General features: G+C 53.2%; 1 protein-coding gene across 1 annotated transcript in view; it reads right to left on the bottom strand.

Annotated features, from left to right (window-relative positions):
* ITPR3 (inositol 1,4,5-trisphosphate receptor type 3) overlaps positions 1-20,720 on the bottom strand; it is an 80,930-nt gene extending 60,210 nt beyond the window's left edge. The window contains exons 1-2 of the mRNA XM_004389818.2: positions 20,543-20,720; positions 2,705-2,775 (exon numbers count right to left, since the gene is read on the bottom strand). Coding sequence (XP_004389875.1) covers positions 2,705-2,775; positions 20,543-20,631 — 160 coding nt within the window. The 5' untranslated portion in view covers positions 20,632-20,720. The remainder of the gene's footprint in view (positions 1-2,704; positions 2,776-20,542) is intronic.
* Between the last annotated feature and the right edge of the window lie 59 nt (positions 20,721-20,779).

The following is a 20,779-nucleotide window of genomic DNA, read 5'->3' as shown; positions in this document are numbered from 1 at the left end:
GGCCCCAGGTTGGGCCTTCCACTACCCATGGCTTGCTGGAGAGGCCTGGGGACCTGGGCTTGGGACCTGGAGAAAAGGCCCCAAGCTGGAGCCAGACACCACAAGGAGTGGTGGGCGCAAGGTAGCCCAGGTGCTCAGCCCTGTGCTGGGGTGAAATGGCTCCTCTCAGGTCCAGATAAGGCCCTAGGGAGTCCAGAGGGGCCTCCGCCCACCTCAACAAGATACCACTGCCCCAAGGCAGCAAGGACCCAGAGCAGAGGACGAAGCAGGGGCTGCAGTCTGAATGCCCCTCTCCCATCTCACAGAACTGGCTGGGCCCAGTGAGGCCACAGGGACCTCTGAGCAGCCCAGGGATCCTGGGCGGCCCTGCTCACAGGCTTTGGGAAAACAGAGAGGAAGGGAAAGAGGGAAGTGGGAAGGAATGATGGGGGAGGAGGACAAGAAGTCAAAGCCGCATTTGTTCTGCTAAGTGGCTTTTTTGTTGTCAGAAATTGGCCCCAAACTCTGACCACTGGAACCCTAGGGCAAGTCTTCATCTGCCACACCCACCTCCCTGTCACACCACAAGGCTGACTACACACACCTGACGCATGCACACACACCCCTTTCAGCCCTGTCTCCTCCCTCTGTCCTGGCAGAGCCCACCCCTCTGGAACCCTGCCACTCCCTCTCTCTCCAAGTTCTTCCCAAGAACACACCTAAACCCCTTGGCTAGAGACCCTCTATCTGCAGCTTCAAAGGCCTTCTAATTCTGGTGCCAGAAGACAGAGGCCTGGGCCTCCTGTCCACAGCCACCCCCAACCTTCAGGGACCCAGGAGCAGGTGAGGCCAGAGCTACACTCCTAAGAAGTGGGGCCCACACAGCACCCTGAAATGTTCAGGGCCTAGGCCCAGTGCCTTCGAGGCTCGGCTCAGCAGGGGAATTCTGGGTGGGTCACATCATCAGGACCTGGAGCAGCCTGAGACAGGGGGCAGGGGCAGGAGGAAGCCTGAGGAGGGGCCAACTGGGTGCTTTATCCCTCCAATGTGTACCAGGTACCCACGGTGGGCAGACACTGCAGATACAGCAGTGAATACACAGTCAGAAATCCCTGCCCTGGTGGGGCTGACCTGCTAGTGGGAGAGACAGATAAGAACACATAAAACAAAAATAAACCAATGGAGTATGTCTGGTGGTGATCCATGCTACAGAGAAAAATAAAAGCAGGAGAGGGCAATGAGGAGAACGGGTGCAATTTTACATTGGGTAGTCAGGGGGCCTTAGTGAGGATACAGGGCCTGAAGCTGGTGAGGGAGGCAGCCTTGTGGATATCTGACGTAAGAATATTCCAGGCAGAGGGAACAGCAAGTGTAAAGGTGCAGAGGTGATAGGTGGCTGATAAACACAAGGGACAGCAGGTGTGGCTAGAGGGAAGTGGGGGGGGGCGAGGGCTAAGGAGTGAGGTAGGAGAGGGGTGGGGGTGGGTGGTGAGGTGAGAGAGGCGTGAGGGGTGGGGATGAGTTAAGAAAGGAGTGAGGGGTAAAGAGTGAGGTGAGAGAGGGGCAAGGGGTGAGTGGTGAGGTGAGAAAGGAGTGAGGGCTACAGGGTGAGGTGAGAGAGGCAGTGGGGGCCAGACTGAGTAGGGCATGTAGGACCTCCTGGTGGGGAGGGGGTGTCTGTGCTGGTGGCAGTTCCCACATACCCAGGCATGTCCCAACCTAAGATCCCAAACAAAGCCCCCACTCAGAGGCCCATGATGGAGGCAGGAACAGAACAGTAGACATGGGGCCCCTCTGCAGGCTGGGAGGAACACCTCTATCTCTTCCCACCTCAGGGTCACCTCCCACACTCTCATTGATGGACAAAGCCCCAGCCGACAGACAGCCAAGATGCCGCAGGACTGTCTTATATCCCGCTCCCCTCCCAGCATGCCTGGGGAGGACAACCCCAACTAATCTGCTGGAGAAGTGCAGCCTCATGGGCAGACGTGATGGCAGCGGGCCCGGCATGTTCTTGCCTGCACGCACCCTGCCCACCACGCCCAGGATCCGTCTGTGTGGGCCTTCACAGGTAATCACAACAATAACACCTTATCCTGGCTTGGCACATTCACAGCCAGGATATCATTTAATCATCATAGAGGCCCATAGAGGCTGGAAGGAGCTGAGGGGCCCACTGACCATGGAGGACCCAGATCCTGAGAGAGAAGACACCTGACCAAGGTCACACAGCAGACCCAGGAGTAGGTTCTACAAGCCCCTTAGGGCAGGAGTCACCACACAGCGTGGGGCAGCATATACAGCAGGGGTCAGGGGAAGGAATCCATCCCATCATTATACAGATGAGCAGAATGAGACCCAGAGAAAGGTTCTCACCCTGGGCCTCCTAAAGCCTGAGGCAATCTCTCTTCTACCACTTCCCTCAGAAAATGCCCAGTCAAGCAGACAAAGAAAGCCCTGTGGCTGGTGGGGAGTTCAGAGTAGAGTGGGCTTCCCCTCCAGAAGTGGGTGTGCTCCGGAGAAGTAGGGCATGGCCCCATAAACAAAGGGAGAGCCAGCCATGCAAAGATGGTGGCGCAGACGGCGAGGACACTATATCCAGGAGTGTGGGGGCTGCAGGGCAGGGCCTTATTAATTCAGCCTGCTGGGGTTGAGCTGGGGTTGAATGAGGCCCAGAACTCAGCAGCCTGGGAGGGGAGTTGACAGTGGGAGTAGGAAGTCTTACCTCGGAACTTCTTAGGGGGGTTGTCCAGGTCCCCAGCCGCAGGCTCCACCACACAGCGGTCATCCACCAGCCTGGGAACAAGGGAGCTCAGTCAGCGGGAGACAGAAGACTCATCTTCCCACAGCATCCCTCCCTCAGGGTGGGGGACTCCAGGGCACCAGAGAGGCCCCCAAAGCAACTTCCTCCTTCACTGACAATCCCCCACCAGCGAGTCATTCTTGGGTTAAACATAGCTCTTTCTTGGCACCATTGTTAAAATGCAAGTTCTCTTGCGGTGGGGGTGGGGGAGTCCATGCACCTTACATCCCCAGGACTAGCACAGAGACACATCCAGCTCACCCCTGACACACCATCCACCCTCGAGGAGCTGGAACTGTCCTGTGGGGGGTCTGCTGCATCTAAGCTGTTGTGCACTGCAGACATAACTCCTTCATAGCCCTGAGAGCCTGTGGCCCAGCCCTAAGAGGGCAAGAGGTGGGGGGAAGAAGGGACAGAAAAACGAAGTCAGAGAGAAAACCAGAGAGAGACACAGAGACAGAGGGAGGGAAAGGGAGACAGAAAGACAGAAATTGAGTCAGAAAGATAAAGAGAATGGGAAACTGAGGCAGAGAGAGACTAGAGACAAAGAGACGAGAGACACTTATGAGTGAGACACCAAACTAGAGGGATGAGCCTTGAGTCTCAAAGGCAAGAAAATGAATCTCATCCCTCCCAACCTTCATTCAGGCACCATTTCATACTTTCCTCTTTGGCCCACCCTTCCGGTTGCCATTGAGTCCATTCTGACTCATGGCAACCCCGTGTGTGCCAGGGTAGAAATGTGTTCCATAGGATTCTCAAGGCTAATTTTTCTGAAGTAAATCTCTAGTCTTCCTTCCAAGGTGCCTTTGGTTGGACATAACCACCAATCTTTCAGTTAACAGTCAAACGCATTAACCATGCACCACCCAGATTTTTTGGTCCACCCTTGGGCCTGAAATTCCTCCCTTACAGCCATAAAAAAAATCCCGTTGCCATTGAGTTGATTCTGACTCATAGTGACCCTTATAGGGCAGAGTAGAACTGCCCCATAGAGTTTCCAAGAAGCGCCTGGTGGATTCGCACTGCCGACCTTTTGGTTAGCAGATGTAGCTCTTAACCACTACGCCACCAGGGTTTCTGCTTACAGCCATAGCTGGGGTTAATCCTGCATCTCTGGAGGGCATCTACCCATCTATCCATCCACTGACCCATCCATCCACCCACCCACCCATCATCCATTCACCCACACACCCATACTTCCATCCATCCATCCGTCCATCCATCCATTCCTGTGCTTAAAATCCTTCGATGCCTCCCCATGCCTCTGGGATAAAGTGATGATAATCACCCACCATTTCACAGGCTAACTCATCTCCAGCACTGCACACCTGTTGTCTTGGAGTTCTCACCAACTTCCCCGAAAGGGGCTAGTCATTAGTGCCATTTTACACAGGTAGAAACTGAGTCTGAAGATTAAATAACTTGCCTGAAGTCACAGAGCTAATTCTAAATCCCATGCTCCAGTACCTCCTCCCCCGGGGTTGGCTAACAAAGCCTTTTGTGATCTGACCTCCACTTGCTCCCCAGCCTCACAGTTCCCCTATCCCAGTCGTGCTGAACCTCAGGCTGATCCCAAGTTCCCTGGAACTGTTAGGCTCTAAAAAGATGATGCAGCAGTCTGCAATGCCCATCACACCCACCCCACACCAGCCCCCACAGCCCCAGGCCTAACAAACCTCCATTCATTCTTCTACCCTCAGCTCTTCTCACCCCTTTTGTGAAGCCTTCTGTCGACCCTGCTCACTGAGCCAAACAGTCAAGCTAAGGTCCAAGGTCTCTCAACTGCAGCACGAGAAGGGTGTGTGCAGACCACCAGCCCTGCAGGGAGTGATCCGTTGGCCATGAGAGACCAATGCCCACTATTGAAGCAGACCTTGATCTGTCTCCTCTCTATGAGAAAAGCATTGTTTCAACCAGTGCCTATGTGTAACTCGTGCTTCTGTTGGTGACCCCAGACCTTGGCTCAACACCTTCTTTGGGCATTCCCCAGTCACCCTTTGGGTCTCCCTCCCCTGTGTTTCTGAAGAAACTGATCCTGGCCTCTCCTGCAGCCATGTCTCTTTCTACTGCAATTACTTGCTGTATCTACACTGTGAGTTTCTTGAGGACAGGACCCTTGTGTTTTTCCCTTTGGAATTACCAGCACTTTACACAATGCCTGTGATCCACAATAATAATAACAGCAAGCCCAATTTTGTTTCTAAGACTTTACATACAAAATTGTTTAATTTTCTAAATTTATTTAACTCTCATTATTTCTATTTTGCAGGCAGGGAAACAGAGTACAGACAGGTTAAGCAAGCTGACCAAGGACACATGGCCAGCAAGCAGCAGAGCTATGCTTTGTACCCAGGCCATCCAGCATCATAGCAGGTGCTCTGGACCTCACAGTGATAGGGAGAGAGCAGAGGGCAGCTTGCTCTGCGACGGGCCCCTCAGTCTCCTTGCCTCTCCCCAACCTCCAGCACTGGCTCAGTCCTTGGCACGCTTCCCTTCTCCATCTGCACTCATGCCCTTGGTCATCTCAGCCACACTCATGGGTTCAGAAGCACCATTTGTACACTCATTGATGACTCCCAGATTCACCTCCTCTGGTCCTCTGCTGAACTCCAGACACGTAGACCTAACTGCCTACTTGATGTCTCCACTTGGATGTCCACAGGCATCTCAACTCAGCATGTCCAAAACCAAGCTTCTGGACTCCCACCTAAACATAATCCCCTTGAAGTTCTCCTCATCTCAGTTGACAACAACTCTATTCTTCCAATTGCTTGGGCCCTGTTATGGATTGAACTGTGTCCCCAAAAAATATGTATTATAAACTCTAACCCCAATACTTGTGGAGGAGCCCTGGTGGCACAGTGGTTAAGAGCTCAGGCTGATAACCAAAATGGTCCGAACCCACCAGCTGCTCCTTGGAAACCCTACGGGGCAGTTCCACTCTGACCTATAGGGTCATTATGAGTCAGAATCTACTCGATAGCAACGGATTTGGTTTTTCTTTTTATACTTGTGGATGTAATCCCATTTGGGAACAGGGTTTTCTTTGTTATGTTAATGAGTCCAAATCAGGGTAGAACGTGTTTTAAGCCAATCACTTTTGAGATATAAAAAGAGCAAATTAGGCACAGAAGCAAGCAAGCACAGATGGAGGAAGACAGATGCCACACCACATGAAGATCACCAAGGAACCGAAGGAACAGAAGCTGAAAAGAGACAAGGACCATCCCCCAGAGCTAACAGAGAGAGTGAGTCTTCCCTAGAGCTGGCACCCTAAATTCAGACTCTAGCTTCCTAAACTGTGAGAAAATAAATTTCTGTTCATTAAAGCCACCCACTTGTAGCATTTCTGGTATAGCAGCACTAAGTAACTAAGACAGGCCCCATACCTTGGGCTGATGCTCGGCTCCTCTCCTCCACTCACCACTCACACCTCACATCTGACGGGTGAGGAAACCCTGTGGGCTCTACTTCTGAGCAGACTGCCATCTGACCTCTTCTCATCACTCTCACCAGCACCCTGGTCCAGGCCCCCAGCAGCTCATCAGTCTCCTCCTTGGTCTTCCGGCTCCCCCCTCAGCCCTTGCAGCCCGTCCCCACACAGCAGCAGACAGATCCCCTTAAAAGCTAAGTCAAATCAGGGCAGCCCTCTGCTCAGAAGCCTCCAGAGGCTCCTATCTTACTCCAAGTAAAACCGAAGAACTCACAATGGCTTAAAAGACTCCCCATGACCCGCAGCCCCTCATCTCTCTGACCTCGTCTCCTCCAGCCCCATAGCCTGCTCCATGTTCTTTGAACCTTCCAGGCAACTTGGCACCAGCTCTTTCCTCTGCCTGGAACACCCTGTCCCCAGACACCCTCAAGGTTCCCTCCCTGATCTCCTTCAGATTTCAAATGACCCATCTGAGGTGCTCAAATGAAGGGTAACTTAATTATTAAATTATCATATTTTTACAATTACTTATTTATATTTAAATTATATTTTATATTATAAGCTTAATGAATATATTAAAACATTTTAATAATTCATACATCAGTAATTATTTCTATTTAATTATTAAAGTATTATAATTTTAAATAGGATGGAGACCCTCCCTCCCCATCCTATTTAAAATTATAAACCAACCGCTTCCTCCCACACTCCTTATCCATTCCCTGCTTAACTGTTCTCCACAGCACTTATCCCACCTGACCTGCTATAAAAACACATTGCCATCGAGTCGATTCCCACTCATAGTGACCCTACAGAACAAAGTAGAACTGTCCCATAGGGTTTCCAAGGAGCAGTTGGTGGATTTCAACTGCTGACCTTTTGGTTAGCAGCCAAGCTCTTAACCACTATACCACCAGGGCTCCTGACACGCTATAAAACCAAATGCAAATCCGTTGCTGTCGGGTCGATTCCAACTCATAGAGACCCTACAGGACTGAGTAGAACTGCCCCAAAGGGTTTCCAAGGAGCAGCTGGTGGATTCGAACTGCTGGCCACTGCACTGCCAGGGCTCCTGACCTGCTATAGATGTTACTTACTTATTTTGTTTACCTCCCCCGCCCCCACCCCATGGGATGTAAGTTCCATGAGGACAGGGATGTGTCTGCTCTGTTCCCCGCACTTTCTGCAGTACCTAGACTGCTGCCTGGTGCAAGAGTGGGCACACCAAAAATACATACTGAATGAATTAAATCATGTTCCTAGCTGCTGAGGGGAGTATACAAGAAGTAAAAGATAAGGTCCCTGCCTCGGGGAGTTTAAAATCTCATTGAGAAGACAAGCCACATACTCGGAAGAGTTAATAACATGAGAAGTATGTACTGGTGCCAACTAGTGGTACCAGATGTGGGTTTTGTCACAGTTCACAGCTTGACCAATCAGAGAAGGTGTGAAGAAGGCAGGGGCGATGCAGAGCCTTGAATAATTCACAGAATTTCCTGTAAGACATTAGTGAATCAGATGAGCTGGTTGTCTCTTAGCACAGCCCTGAGGGGAGGAGACACAGGATGAATAAATTTTGATCGAGTGGGGAGAAAAATGCATTGATGAGGGCCTGGCACTGCAACGGGTGCTGGACATTTGCAACATAGGTTGGTGGAGCTGAGAGGCTGGGGGAGACCCTGAAGCAGCCTCCCTATCTTTGTCAATGCAGAAGGCCTTGTGGAGGGTAGGGGGCAGACGAAGAAGGCCAGAGTCCCCGTCCTCAGAGACCCTCTCTGAGAAAAAAAAAAAACTTTCTATCCTAACCCCCCACCCCCACACCTTCCCTGGGAACTCTTTGCCTGGGTCATATGTGCAGGAAAAATACATGCAAAGTCAGACGCCTTACATGCTTTCCCTAATCCCCCTGGCACAAATTAGCCTGGTCATTATGTGGATGTCCACCTGTGCCCACCCACTCTCTCACAGATTCAGAAGTCCTGACGTCTCCCACTCAGTCCCTCCCCACCCCCAGTGCCCAGCAGGGCTGGAAATCCAGCAATGCCCTCAAATACGGTAACATGGAACAGCTGCAGTGCATCTACAAAGCTGGGCGCCTTTGGGGAGTGCAAACTGAAGTCACCTAGAGAAGACCATCAGTCAGGAGGGGAGCATGTCCTCCAGGAGGATTTCAAACAAGGTTGGAAGGAAAACATCCCAGGCCTGCTGCTGAGAAGGGACAGGAATGGTCTGTATGCCGGATCAGAGCAGAAGAGGAAGCCAGGTGGGAAGGAAAAACGACAGGAAGGGGCACTCCTGGCAGGTATCAGGAAAACAAGGGCAGCAGTGAGGACTTCAGAAGCTTCCTCCAGGGCTCTCACATTCCACATCTTCTACTCCTCAAAGTGTGGTCCTGGGCCAGCAGTATCAGCATCACCTAGGAACTTGTTAGAGATGCAGAACCTCAGGCCCCACCCAAATCTGCTGAACCTGCATCTTAACAAGATTCCCAGGGTGATGTCTCTGGAAGCAAGAATCTGAAAAGCCTGGGCTACATTCTGTACCCCTCCCCAATAAACCTCTCAGGGGTGGCACCTGGCCTTGCTCATCTTTTGATCTCCTACCCGATGCTTAGCCCAGCCCCTCATCTAGTGTGTAGGCAAAAAAGGGGCCAATGGCAGGATATCTGCAAGGTCCAAAGGGCCCCTGAAGGTCCCTGAGTGGTGCAAACGGTCCGCATTTGACTACTAACCTAAAGGTTGGCCGTTTCAACTCACCCAGTGGGGCCAAGAAAGGGCTGGCAACCTGCTTCCGTAAATATTACAGCCAAGAAAACTCTACGGAGCAGTTGGTTTATTTTTTATTTTCTAATTTTATTGGTTAAAGTGCCCCAAGCACCCGTCAAAAGCCTCCCTGGCACATACTCACTGGGACTGAGGCATCCTAAGATGGTGCCATCAGGTGGGAGGGGTGTCGAGTAAAAGCCATTAACAGATCAGCAGGAAAGCCCTTATCAGAGGGGCTGCTGGAGACCTGGGGACAGGGCCAGGACACCAGACAGGTAAGTTTTCATGGACAGGACGTCCCAGAAGGCGAGGCCGGGAATTCTGACAGCCTCAGTTTGGTGGCGGTCCAGCGCCCGGGCTCCGCCCCCAAGACGCCCAGAGGCCGCAGAGGACCGGAGGCAGCGGCGCGCTTTCCGGGAGGTGCGGCCCTGGCCCCGCCCCCGCCCCCGCCGCGGAGCGAAACTCGCCGCGCCGCGTGCAGCGGTCGCCCCAGCCTGCTTCTGACTGCGAGCGGCTGCGGAGACGATGGGCCGCTGTCAGGCGCGCCCCGGGGCGCTGGTGCCGCCGCGGGCGGGGCAGGTGACATGCCACCTGCGCCTGCGCCTCCCTCCCCACCCGGGCTCGCTGCCCCCGGAGGGCGGCTCTGGGGACCCCTCCCCACCAGGTCGCACCAACAGCCCGGACCGTAGCCCACCCCCTCTTGTCCTCCCTCTGTGTTTATTAAACTAGCCGGGCCACAGGTGCCCGGCTTCCGATGCGCACCTGGCGCTGTAACCAGAGCCGAGCTCTCCAAGGGGAAGTTGCCACATCGCTTCGCTTCCCTCCCTGAGGACCTCGGTCTCCGCCTAAGGTCCCTGGAAGGGCGCCGCCTACCTCCCACTTTCCGCCCACCCACTGATCTCTTCACGGTCCCGCCTTCAAGCCTGCGCACAAACCTTTGCTCATCCAAGTCCTGCCATCTTTGGCACTTAGGCCCGTGCAGCAGAGTTCCCTGCTCGTCCCCAACTACAGGTATTGCCTGTTATCTAAAGGCCCTTGACATCCCAGGCAAGATCACTTTAGTATAAACAGTCCCTCCAATGTGCAGAACACCTTATAATGTATAAGTCACTTTACATCCAAAGCCTCATTCCCTCCTTTCCACAGCCCTTAGTGCCGTTATAGAGGCTCACAGAATAGATGGGTCCACCTGGGCCACAGAGCTGGTCAGTTGGTGGCACATATACAATCCAGGTCTCCATCCATTCAACAAAACCTTCCTGCATGCTTGTTATACGCTAGGTGTGGTCCCCACCCTCAGGGAGCTCATCCCACCATGAGGAGGGTCCTGAGGACAAGAGCCATGTCCTACAGCCAGTGCATGCCCCCATGGCCAGTCCAGCTGACACTCACAGCCCAAAGAACAGTCCCTGCTATAAGCCTTCGGTCCACAGGAAGGCGCAAGAACAGTTGGAGCCTGCACTGTGCAGGGCTCAATGGGGGCATCAGCAGAGGAGGCGGGGGGGCGGGGGGTAGAGGTGAGAGGAGGAGGATCTGGCAGGAGGCCTGGGCAGGGCCGCCCTGGACTCTCTGGAGGAGGAGCTCATTGGCACCTCTTGTCTAGAAGGGTGTGAAGGAGGGTGATGTCCCTGAGATGCCCATGGGGCCTGCACCCCAAGACCTTGGTCTGAGGGAGGAGGGGAAGCAGACCCATCCCAGGACCTGGATGGCCCTATTCTGCCTAGAGTGGACTTTGAGGTCCAGGTGGGTGCCATAGAAAAGGCAGTGGGTGGGTCAGTGCTGTCCGGAAAGATTAGATGAGGAGGAGGAAGAAGGGAGCTAGAAATGGGGCAGGTGAATGTCAGAGGAGCCTGAATCAAAACCTGCACCTACCAGCTTGACCACCATCACAGCAGGCAGGGGAGGGGGAATCACAGACTGGGGAAATGCCCAAGGGACCCTGGACACCGTCTCTCCCATATAGTCCAACCTCCTTGGTCTACATCTGTGAAAACTGAGGCTTGGAGAGGAAACCAGCCAGCCCAGGTCACTCAACAAGTTAATGGAACAGCCAGTTCCAGACCACAGGTCTCCTGATTCCCAGCCCAGGTCACTGGCTACCACTCCGCAGATCTAGGCCAGACCCAAGGAAGACCACTCCCAACAGTAGGCACTGTCAGAACACTGGGATGGGCTGGTGGTGGATGGGAGGCATTGGGGACCCCTTCTCCAGATACACAAAGTCACACAAGCTAGAAGCGGTGAGGGTAGGAATGTGGGAAGGAACCCAGATTCCTGGCTGGCATCCTGACTCATCAGAAAAAAGAAATTCATGCCTGCATCCCTGCAAAAACATCCATTTACTTTACCTCTACATGTCTTTGCCAAGGATTCACCCTGTGCCACCCAAGAGGACAGACACTATGGAGGATTTTAAAAAGAGTACGGCACATGCCTTCAGAGAGAGTAAAGTCTAGAAAGGACAGTAAGCTACATACTCAGAGAACTCTGAGCGTCTCTCTAGTGAGTAGTGGAGATAGCAAAGGTGACCAAGACTTGGCTCAAGAGAAGTATCGGTCCCTGCCTCTGCCCCTAGGCCTGGGTTTCCAGCTCTTGGGACTGAGTGGGTTCTGGCAAGTCCTGGGATCCCAACAGTGCAGCTGGTAGAACAGGAAGACATATTTGTTAGGCCAAGGAAAAGAGAGGCAGGGAGCAGGAGAAACTGGAGGGAAATCTGAGAAGAGGTACAACCACGGGCTAGCCCAGCTACCCTTGCCTGACATATTGTCTTTTCCAAGCCCAGGGCTGTCTCCTGCTCTCCGTAATCCAGAACTGGACCCTCAGACCGTCCCATCTGACAGAGGAGAGTCTTGAAATGCAGGCCCTCAGGCCCAGCCCACCCATCTGAGACCTCTGCAGAGCTCTCTTGAGAAACAGCCCGACAAATCCAGAAAATGAGCCAGTCTATAGCATAACCAAGCCCATCCTATCAGGAACTCAGTATCATGGAGGGAAAGGGCATTGTTTTAGACTAAAGGTGATGTAAGGGGCATAAGAATATAACACGTGGACCTTGGTTGGATCCTTTAAAGAAACCAGCAGTCAAAGACAGACTGAGGAAAACAGGTACCTTTGACTATGGATTAGGCATTACACACTATTAGGAAATTATTAATCAGTATGATAACACTATCGTGGTTCCACAGGACCGTGCCCTTATTTTGTAAAGATGTATCGTGAAGTATTTAGAGCTGAAAAGATGCAATGTGTGTACCCGTTGCTGTCAAGTCGATTTCAACTCATAGAGACCCTTGTAAGACAGAGCACAACTCCCCTACAGGGTTTGTAAGGTGCGGCTGGTGGATTCAAACTACTGACCTTTTGGTTAGCCGCCATGCTTTTAACCACTGCACCAGCAACGTGTGCAATTTACCATAAAATACTTCAGCAAAAAAATAGATGTAGCAAATATGGCAAAATATGGACAATTATTAGGTCTAGGCAGTAGGCAGGGTCCCTAGGTAGCATAAATGGTTTGCACTTGACTACTAACCTAAAGGTTGGCAGTTCAAACCCACTCAGTGGTGCCACAAAAGAAAGGCCTGGCAATCTGCTTCCATAAAGACTGTGCTGTTGTTGTGTGCCGTCGAGTCGATTCTGACTCATAGCGACCCTATGGGACAGAGTAGAGCTGCCCCATAGGGTTTCCAAGACTGTAATCTTTACAGGGAGCATTGGTGGCTCAGTGGTTAAGAGCTCAGCTGCTAACCAAAATGTCAGCACTTCAAATCCACCAGCCGCTCCCTGGAAACCCTATGGGGCAGTTCTACTCTGTAACACATGGAGCTGCAATGAGTTGGCATCAACTTGACGGCAACTAACAACAGCAGGCGGTGGGTATATATGGGTCCTAAATGATTCTCTCTACCTGTGGATTTACACAGCAGACTGGTGGTGAGGGGTCAAGGCAATGGCATCAGTAAAGGCGGAGCCACCCACTGTCAATGCTCTGTGTAGTGTCTGTACATTGCCATCATCATCATGTCTGGAGCACAGACTTAATTCTCCCTCCTTGAACTATATCACCCCCATCACCTGTTCCCCTACATTCAGTCAGACCCTGGAGAGCCTGGCTCTCCTGCAGGCTGGAGGAAGGGAGTGACAGCTGGCTGAGTGATGGGGAGAGGGATTTGCTAACCAAATATACACAGGTGTCTGTCTGCACGACACCTGCAGCTGGCCCTGGGCTCAGATTTGTGTTTGCTGCCCCTTCTGACTCTGCCCACCTGCCCATCAAAAAAAAAAAAATACATTCCTTTACACGCCACTGTGATCATTTTACTCCCCCACTCAAGCCTGTGCAATGACTACCTCTTACCTGTCTCCCCAAGTCAAAACCCCTCTGGCTGGCTCTCAAAGTCTTCTGTAAACTGGCCCCACCCAACCCCGCTCCCCAGCCCACCACACCCTGTAAAAGCCCAGCCTCATTTCTGCCCCCACACTTTCTGTCACGCAGTCCACTGGCTTGAAAGGCCCTGCAGCCTCCTCTTAATGGACCCTGGCGACATGACCCCAGGCAAGTCATTTAACCTCTGAGCCTGGGGTGTTCACTGCAGGGAACTGGGTACCACCACCTCTCCTGTCATGACATGCGCAGGGGGTCTCGGAGATGACATTCAGAGGGCTACCGATGAACTTGCTGGAGATTTGGGCTCTGCTCTCCTCCCCTCCCCACAGGCCTCCTGCTCTCCTCTCCCACAGCATCTACTCCCAAGGAGGGGACCCCAGCTCCACACAGGCTGATGTCTTGAGAGCAGGGTTGGAAGTGGACATCCAGGGACTCCAGACATGCGTGCAGGAGTAATCGAAACACAGAACCCTCCCCTCAAGCTGAGTGCTCTCAGTAAAGCCTGGCGGGGCTCCACCCTAAAATCTAGCACTTCAGCCCACCCCCAGCCCAAGCCACCGCCCCACCCAACAGCCCCACTGGGCCAAGCCAGGGAGGGGACTCAGGGTCAGGAATGTAGGGCAGGGCAGAGTGAGCGAGTGGCTGAAACAGGATTCTTTGGGACCTAGCTAGATGCAGCCTGAGACACCGGAGGCCCAAGGTGGGATCTTGGGGCTGGTTCGGTTCTCAGGTAACACCCACACGGCCCCTCTCAGCTTTACCCCCCTCCCCATCACATCCTTGCTACCTGAGACCTCTCATGTCCAACCTCAAGGGAGGGTGAGGCTGGTCTTACTCCCCACACCCCCGTAACAACACTCCCAAAGGCATGCCATGAAGGGGGTCAGACCCCCTGTGGCAGCATCTGCCATTTCCACCCCTCCTACCCCTACCCCCACCAGCGAAATATGCAGAGTTAGAGAGATTGCCTTTCCTTTGATCTCAGAATTCCACTTCTGGGAGTTTATCCTGAGAGGACAACTGGACAAGTGTTTGGGCATGTATGGACAAGGATGTTCAATGCAAACTGTTTATAACAGCGAAAATTTAGACACAGCCTAAGTGCTGAATATGAGGGTTGGTTCACTAAATTAAGGTACATCAGACCATAGGATACTATGCAGCCATAACAATGACATGTTGGCCTGGGAAAATACAGCTCACTGAACCCGAAAAAAGACAGGAGACAAAACCAAATGTGCAGTGTGATAGCGTTTTGTAAACATTTAGTTGTGTATATAAAAGGCTAGAAGGGAAAAAAAAAAAAAGGCTGGAGGTCTTATACAAAATGTTAGTATGTCGGCTATAGTGTTACAGATAATTTTTTATTTGAGTTTTTCAGGTTTTCTCCATGGAACATTATTATTTTTTAATCAGAAAGAAACGATTTGACATAATAAGTCTGTGGACTGGACTAGCTGAGGCCAAGGCCCTGCCTTGGGGTACGGGAAGGGGTAAGTCCAACATCTCATTCCAGTGAAATCACAATTAAATGAAAGCCAAGGGCAGGTCTGAAACCCGCCTGGGGAAAGTGGTTAGCATGGGAGGGGCAGTCCCACCTCCTGCAATTATTGTGTCCCAGAGACTTCAGGCTCAAAGGGCCCTTACAGGTGACCTCTCCCAGGTCCCCACTGTATAGGACAAACACAGAGAAACCAAGGGCACTTGGGAACCACGTCCCCTTTCAGCCCACCAGGCACCACCCCACTACTCATTCACTGCCCAGCCTCTGATCTGATTCTTGGTGCCCGAGACACCCTCTGCCTCCCATCCCAAGGTCCTAGGGGCCCAGCAGAAAAGTTAGGCTCGGGAGGAGGAGGATAGTGGCAGAGGGAGAATAGGGGCTGAGTCTCAAAAAAATAATGCAACAAAAGATGTTGGGAGGAGACAGGAAGGGAGCAGGAAGGGGGTGGGGACTGCAAAATAAACCTCAAAATCTCCCAGCCCCGGTTGAGCCAGCAATTATGAATGGTACTATGGGGCCGCATGCCAGGTGACCAGGACTCCACAGGATCCCAAAGGCAGCAGCCAGGAGAAGTGAGGAACGGCCCCATTTCTGAAAGTGGCCAAAGAAAAAGCGGTGCTTTAAGGTCATCCTCAAATCCCATTTGTCTCCCAAACCAAGCTGTACCCTGGAGGGTAGAGGCCTGCTTGGTCACTTCATATCTGAGAGCCTATCCCGGGGCCTGGCATGCAGCACAGGCTCCACAAATGCCGGAAGCCTTGCTGATCTGATCTCTGCACCCTTGGAGACAGGGGTAGAATTCTCGCCTTCCATGCAGAAGACCTCAGTTCGATTCCTGACCAATACATCTCATGTGCAGCCACTGTCTGTCACTGGAGGCTTGTCTGTTGCTATGATGCTGCAGGTTTCAGTGGAGGTTCCATACTAAGAAGGACTAGGAAGAAAGGCCCGGTGATGTACTTCTGAAAATCAGCCAATTCAAATCCTATGGATCACAATGGTCCAATCCTCAACCAATCATGGGGATGATGAAGACCAGGCAGCATTTCGTTCCATTGTGCATGAGGTCACCATGAGTCAGGGCCATCTCAATGGCAGCTAACAATATAGCCCTCACTGGCAGGCTCTGAACCCTATGGGGCGGTTCTCTGTCCTATAGTGTCACTGTGAGAATCAACTTGACGGCAATGGGTTTGTTTGTTGTGGGTAGGCTCTGAGTATGAATGCTTTGTTCCTAGTTAAAGTCTCACGTGACTAAATTTTACCTAGACTACAAACTCCTCAAGGGCAGGAACGTGTCCTACACCTTCCTGAGCCCTGGCTCCCACGTTCATTCAGGCCCTGCAGATATATAAACCAGAGAGATCTTTCCTGACCATCCTGGCCAAAGGCCTGCTGCCCACCGCCCCCATCTCCCTCCCTGCTTACTGCTCTTCACCGTTCTTATCACTATAATATAATATTTGTGTTAGTCTTCTCCCTCTAAAATGTAAGCTCTTCAAGGGCAGGAACTCTGTCTTGGTTACTACTGAGTCCCCAGAGCCTAGAAGAGTATATGGGTACATAGAGGGTAATCAACAAACATTTGTTGAATGACTTAATGAAATCTGACAAGGGCTAAGAGCCATGCTCGCTGAGCTGAGGGGCAGGCAGACCCGACTGGCAGGCTTCCTCACAGGCTTACAGACGGGAAAGGACCTCAGATCAGTGATCCCAGCCCCAGCAACACATTAAAACCACCTGGGGAGCTTCTAAAACATCCAACACCCAGACCCCGCCCCTAAGATATTGATACAGTTGGTTTGGGGTGAGACTTCAGAGCTGGAATTTTTTTAAGTTTCTAAAGTTCCCCAGGGGGTTCTTGGGTACATCCAGAGCACCTTAGGGGACATCCAGGCTGACAGAAGCAGGGCCTTATAGGACGAACAGAGAGACACCCTTCCTGAGAGCCATGCCCCTAGGGACCAGGGATTGCTCCACATTTACCCTCACATCTTCTGGGTCCTGACCTCCAGTGCTCACCCTCCTGGCAAGCAGATCAAACCAGAAGGTGGACAGGGAGCTCCATTGTGTGTGGTGGGGTCCCTTCTGACCCTACTCCCTTGATCACCGAGCCCTGGGCCGTGAGCTCCAGAGGCACTGAGAGTCCCTCCACCCCTTGGTGCTCCAAGGCCCTGCCATGGGGTGGGCAGCGGCAGTGTGACCAACAGCAGGAAGTCAACTTCAAGACCCAGTTCACCTGCATTCCCCTGATTTACCCCCTGTGGGTCTGGGGGTCGCCCATCTGGGCAATCAGTACAGACCTTCAAGGAACTGGTGGTGAGACGGCAAGGGGTCTGCCTTCCAGTTCCCTACAGCTGCTAGCCCAGAGCCACCGTAGGTCCTCTACCTTGTGCTGGCCCATGAGCCACTCCACCCCTGGCCTCTGCTGCCTCCCACCTGGGTAAGGGGTGAGGCAATGGCGCGGGGCACAGGGCACGCTCTCCTGCTGAGAACAGGTGTAGGCCTACTTTCCCCTGCCAGCTGGAGGTCTCAGCCCTCTCCAGGATCCACTCCTCAAACCCCTCCCGCCGTCCTAGCCCAGAGTTAATGTACAATCTTCACCTGGAACTCTAATTATCCAGGCCGCTCAGATTGGCCTCCTCCATTGTGTCCCGCACAGAAGCCTGATCAAAACCAAAGGTTGCCCAGCACCCTCCGTCACCAACACTGTCCTTCCCGCCATCCCTGCTAAGTCGGCCCCTCTACCCACCACAGCCACCGGTCTTCAACAAATTTGTTTCATCACTACTGGACACCTTCTGGGTGTCAGGCACTGGGCTAGTCTGGGAACAGTCAAATTGCCCTCTAGGGCTCCTGGATATGGCGACCAACAGCCCCACTGAAGGTAGAGGGGGCCAGAGTTGAGAATAGAGGCAGAAAGATTCTGGAGGATAGAGTCGAGAGAAAATCACTTAGAGCAATGCTTCTCACACTTTAACGCACTCGAATTCCCTGGGGACTATGTTAAAAACAGATTCTGATTCAGTAGGACTGGGATGGGGTCCGAGAGTCTGTATTTCTAACAAGCTTCTAGGTGATGCTGAGGCTACACTTGGAGTAGCAATGACTTACAGTATTTAGAAATAATCTGTTCATTGACTCTACGTTCAGAGAAGGTGCGAAGGACAGCTCCCTTACTCGCCCCGAATCCCCAGCACCCAGTACAGTGCCCTGTGGAGGTGCTGAATGGATGAATGGTGTAATTAATTAGTTAACGCTGGCAAAGTGCCCCGCGTCAGACGGGCCTACAGAGAGACCTCTGGCTAACTGTAAAACAAACTGTAACAAAGCAGTGCTAAAGCACAAAGGAAAAAGGGTTAATTCTGTCCCGGGGGATATCTCCCAAAAGAAGCCACATTGTACTAGGTCTCAGGGGGCAGGACAGATTTACCCAGCCGAGAAGGCTGAAGGGCCAGGCAACACAGGAGCAAAGGTAAAGAGAAACAGCTTGGGATGGGTTCCAGGAATCAGGAGTAGTATGGTGCAGCTGGAGATTTGGAGTATGAAGACAGAGGTAATAAAAATCCAAAAAACTCAGCTGAAGCCTGAACATGCCCATGTTAGAATGCCAGGCTGGGAAGGTGGGCGTCCATCTGTGGGAAATCAGGAATGTTGGAGGTGTTTGCACAGGGAAGGCGTACGCTGGGGTAGAAGGGCTCTCAGATATCACTAGGTCTTGCCCCAGGATCAAAGTGGACTGGAGGACCCAGCTTCCTGGGGCAGGAAGGGCCAAGGGAGGTGGGAGTTACATTAGGAGGCAATGGAAGGAATCCCCCATGAGGGGATAAGGCCTGCACGAGGGCAGGTAAAGGGGGATAAGAAGATGTTCTCTGATTCTGTTAAATCCCACAGGTGCTTAAAAAGCACCCACTGTGTGCTCAGCTCTGAGCCAGGCTCTAAGCAACAGAGGAGATTGTCATTTCCCGAAAGCCTCCAGTGCGGCTCAGACACTATCTACACAGGGAAGGGGCTTCCTACACCATCCACCTCCATGTGCCCTACACTCTCCACACCCTCCCTTTGTCACCTCAGCATCATTAGAGGTATTTGCTGTGCACCTCCTATGTGCAACCACTGGCCTCAGGCAGAACTCCTGGATGGGGGAGGCCACACAGATGCTGCCCTGATGTGGCTCCACTCCCATCCTTTGTTGAACTCAGGACACAGGAGAAGTCAGATCGTGTGTGTGTGTGTGTGTGTGTGTGTGTGTGTGTGTGGTGTGTGTGTGTGTGTGTGTGTGTGGTTGGCGACAGGTGTGTGCATGTGCATTGTGTGTGTGGTTGGTGGGGTGTGTGTGTGTGTGTGTGTGTGTATGGAATGTTGTGTGTGGTGGGGGGATTGGCGAGCGGCCAGGGATTCCACATCTGAATGAGGAGGTACTGGGAGAGGCCCCGGTGGTGCAGAGGTAAGGAGTACAGGGTATGCTACAATTCCCAGATCAGAATCCCCTGCAGGCACAGACAGCCCTCCAACATCCACATCGTCTCTCTTTCCAGCAGGACTAAAGCTAAACTCCCAACAACCCTGGGAAAGACCAAGGGAGCCAAGCTGCCTCTGACCTCCCAAGCTCAGGGGTCCAGAGCCAGCCCTGGGCTGAGGGTGCCAGGGTTGTCCTCCAAAGCCCCCAGAGATGAGGCATCTCATGGCTGGCTGACATCCCGCAGAGTGGGGTCAGCAGAGGAGGGTGGGTTCACCCCAAAGGGCAGCTGCATGTGGTGGAGAAGGCAAGATTGTACTAACAACAGCCCCCCAGACTGAAATGGGACAAAGGTATCAGGCCCTGCCTTCGGTGGGACCTGGCTGGAGAGATGGAGGAAGCACTCAACACCCCCCTCAGCTGCTCCTCTGAAAATAAATCCCTTCTTTCTGCCTAAGTCCTCTTCTGCCCTATCCATGCTTCAGGCCTGACCCTCTCCAGGGACATGAATTGATTCCCTGCTTATCCAGCCCAGACCCTGGGGGGTGGCAGTCAGAATTAATTAATGTTTGTAAAGTACTTGAAAGACTCTGGGACCAGGGACCCGGGGCGCCAGAGGAGCAGCGCAGGAAATTGACGGAGGGAGGGGAAGCGAAGGGGGACTGCCGGCTGGGACCTGGGACGCCTGAAAGGGGAGGGTTGAGAAGACACTCCTACTGAAGGGGGATGGGACAGAAAGAGACATGTGGGGAGAAGGTGTACCCCTCTAAGGAGCCAAAGGATGGGGAATGAGGATTCCGGGCTCTAGGCTGAGCCTCACTCGCTACAGCTCTGCCCATTCCCAGCACCGGGCACGTCCAGGCCCGGATGCCCTTCCCCAACTCTGGCCCCAGCCACCCACCTGCCCGCCCCCGGGGCCACCTGCAGAGGAAGTCTCCGGCCCTCCGCCCCTCTGAAGAAAGCGGAGGGTGGAGGCTTCGCGGAGGGGGGGCCTCCCACCAGCTCCGGCAGGGCGCCTATCTCCTACCTGAGCAAACATTTCACTTCCTTTCTCTAAAAGAAGGAGGCGAACCATTCTCTCCGCTCTTCGAGGCTGGGGACGCCCAGGGCCTCCGTCGGAGGGAGGCGGCGGCGGAACGCACGCAGCTGGCACCGGGACCCACCGCGCCCCCTCCCTGCCCGGGCTCCCCTCGAGCTCGGTTCACTCACCCCAACGTGCTGATGAAGCCATTGACGGAGCCCTCGGCGTACAGGGAGACGATGTCCCCGATGTGGAGAAAGCTGGACATCTCGCTCATGGCTGCGGCCCTCCGGGGACCTGGGGCGGCGGGGACTCCGGGGGGCGCGCGGCCAGGCTCGGTGCGCAGGACGGAGACGTCCGGGGGCTGGAAGGAGCGCGCCCGCACCTTAGAGCCGGGCGCTCGGCGCGGCCGTAGCGGGTTGGTG

This window comes from Trichechus manatus, unplaced genomic scaffold (assembly GCF_000243295.1).
Source record: "Trichechus manatus latirostris isolate Lorelei unplaced genomic scaffold, TriManLat1.0 scaffold00261, whole genome shotgun sequence".
In the NCBI taxonomy this organism is placed as follows: Eukaryota; Metazoa; Chordata; class Mammalia; order Sirenia; family Trichechidae; genus Trichechus; species Trichechus manatus.
The sequence above is the reverse complement of the archived record's forward strand: the minus strand, read 5'-3'. Positions and strand labels throughout refer to the sequence as shown.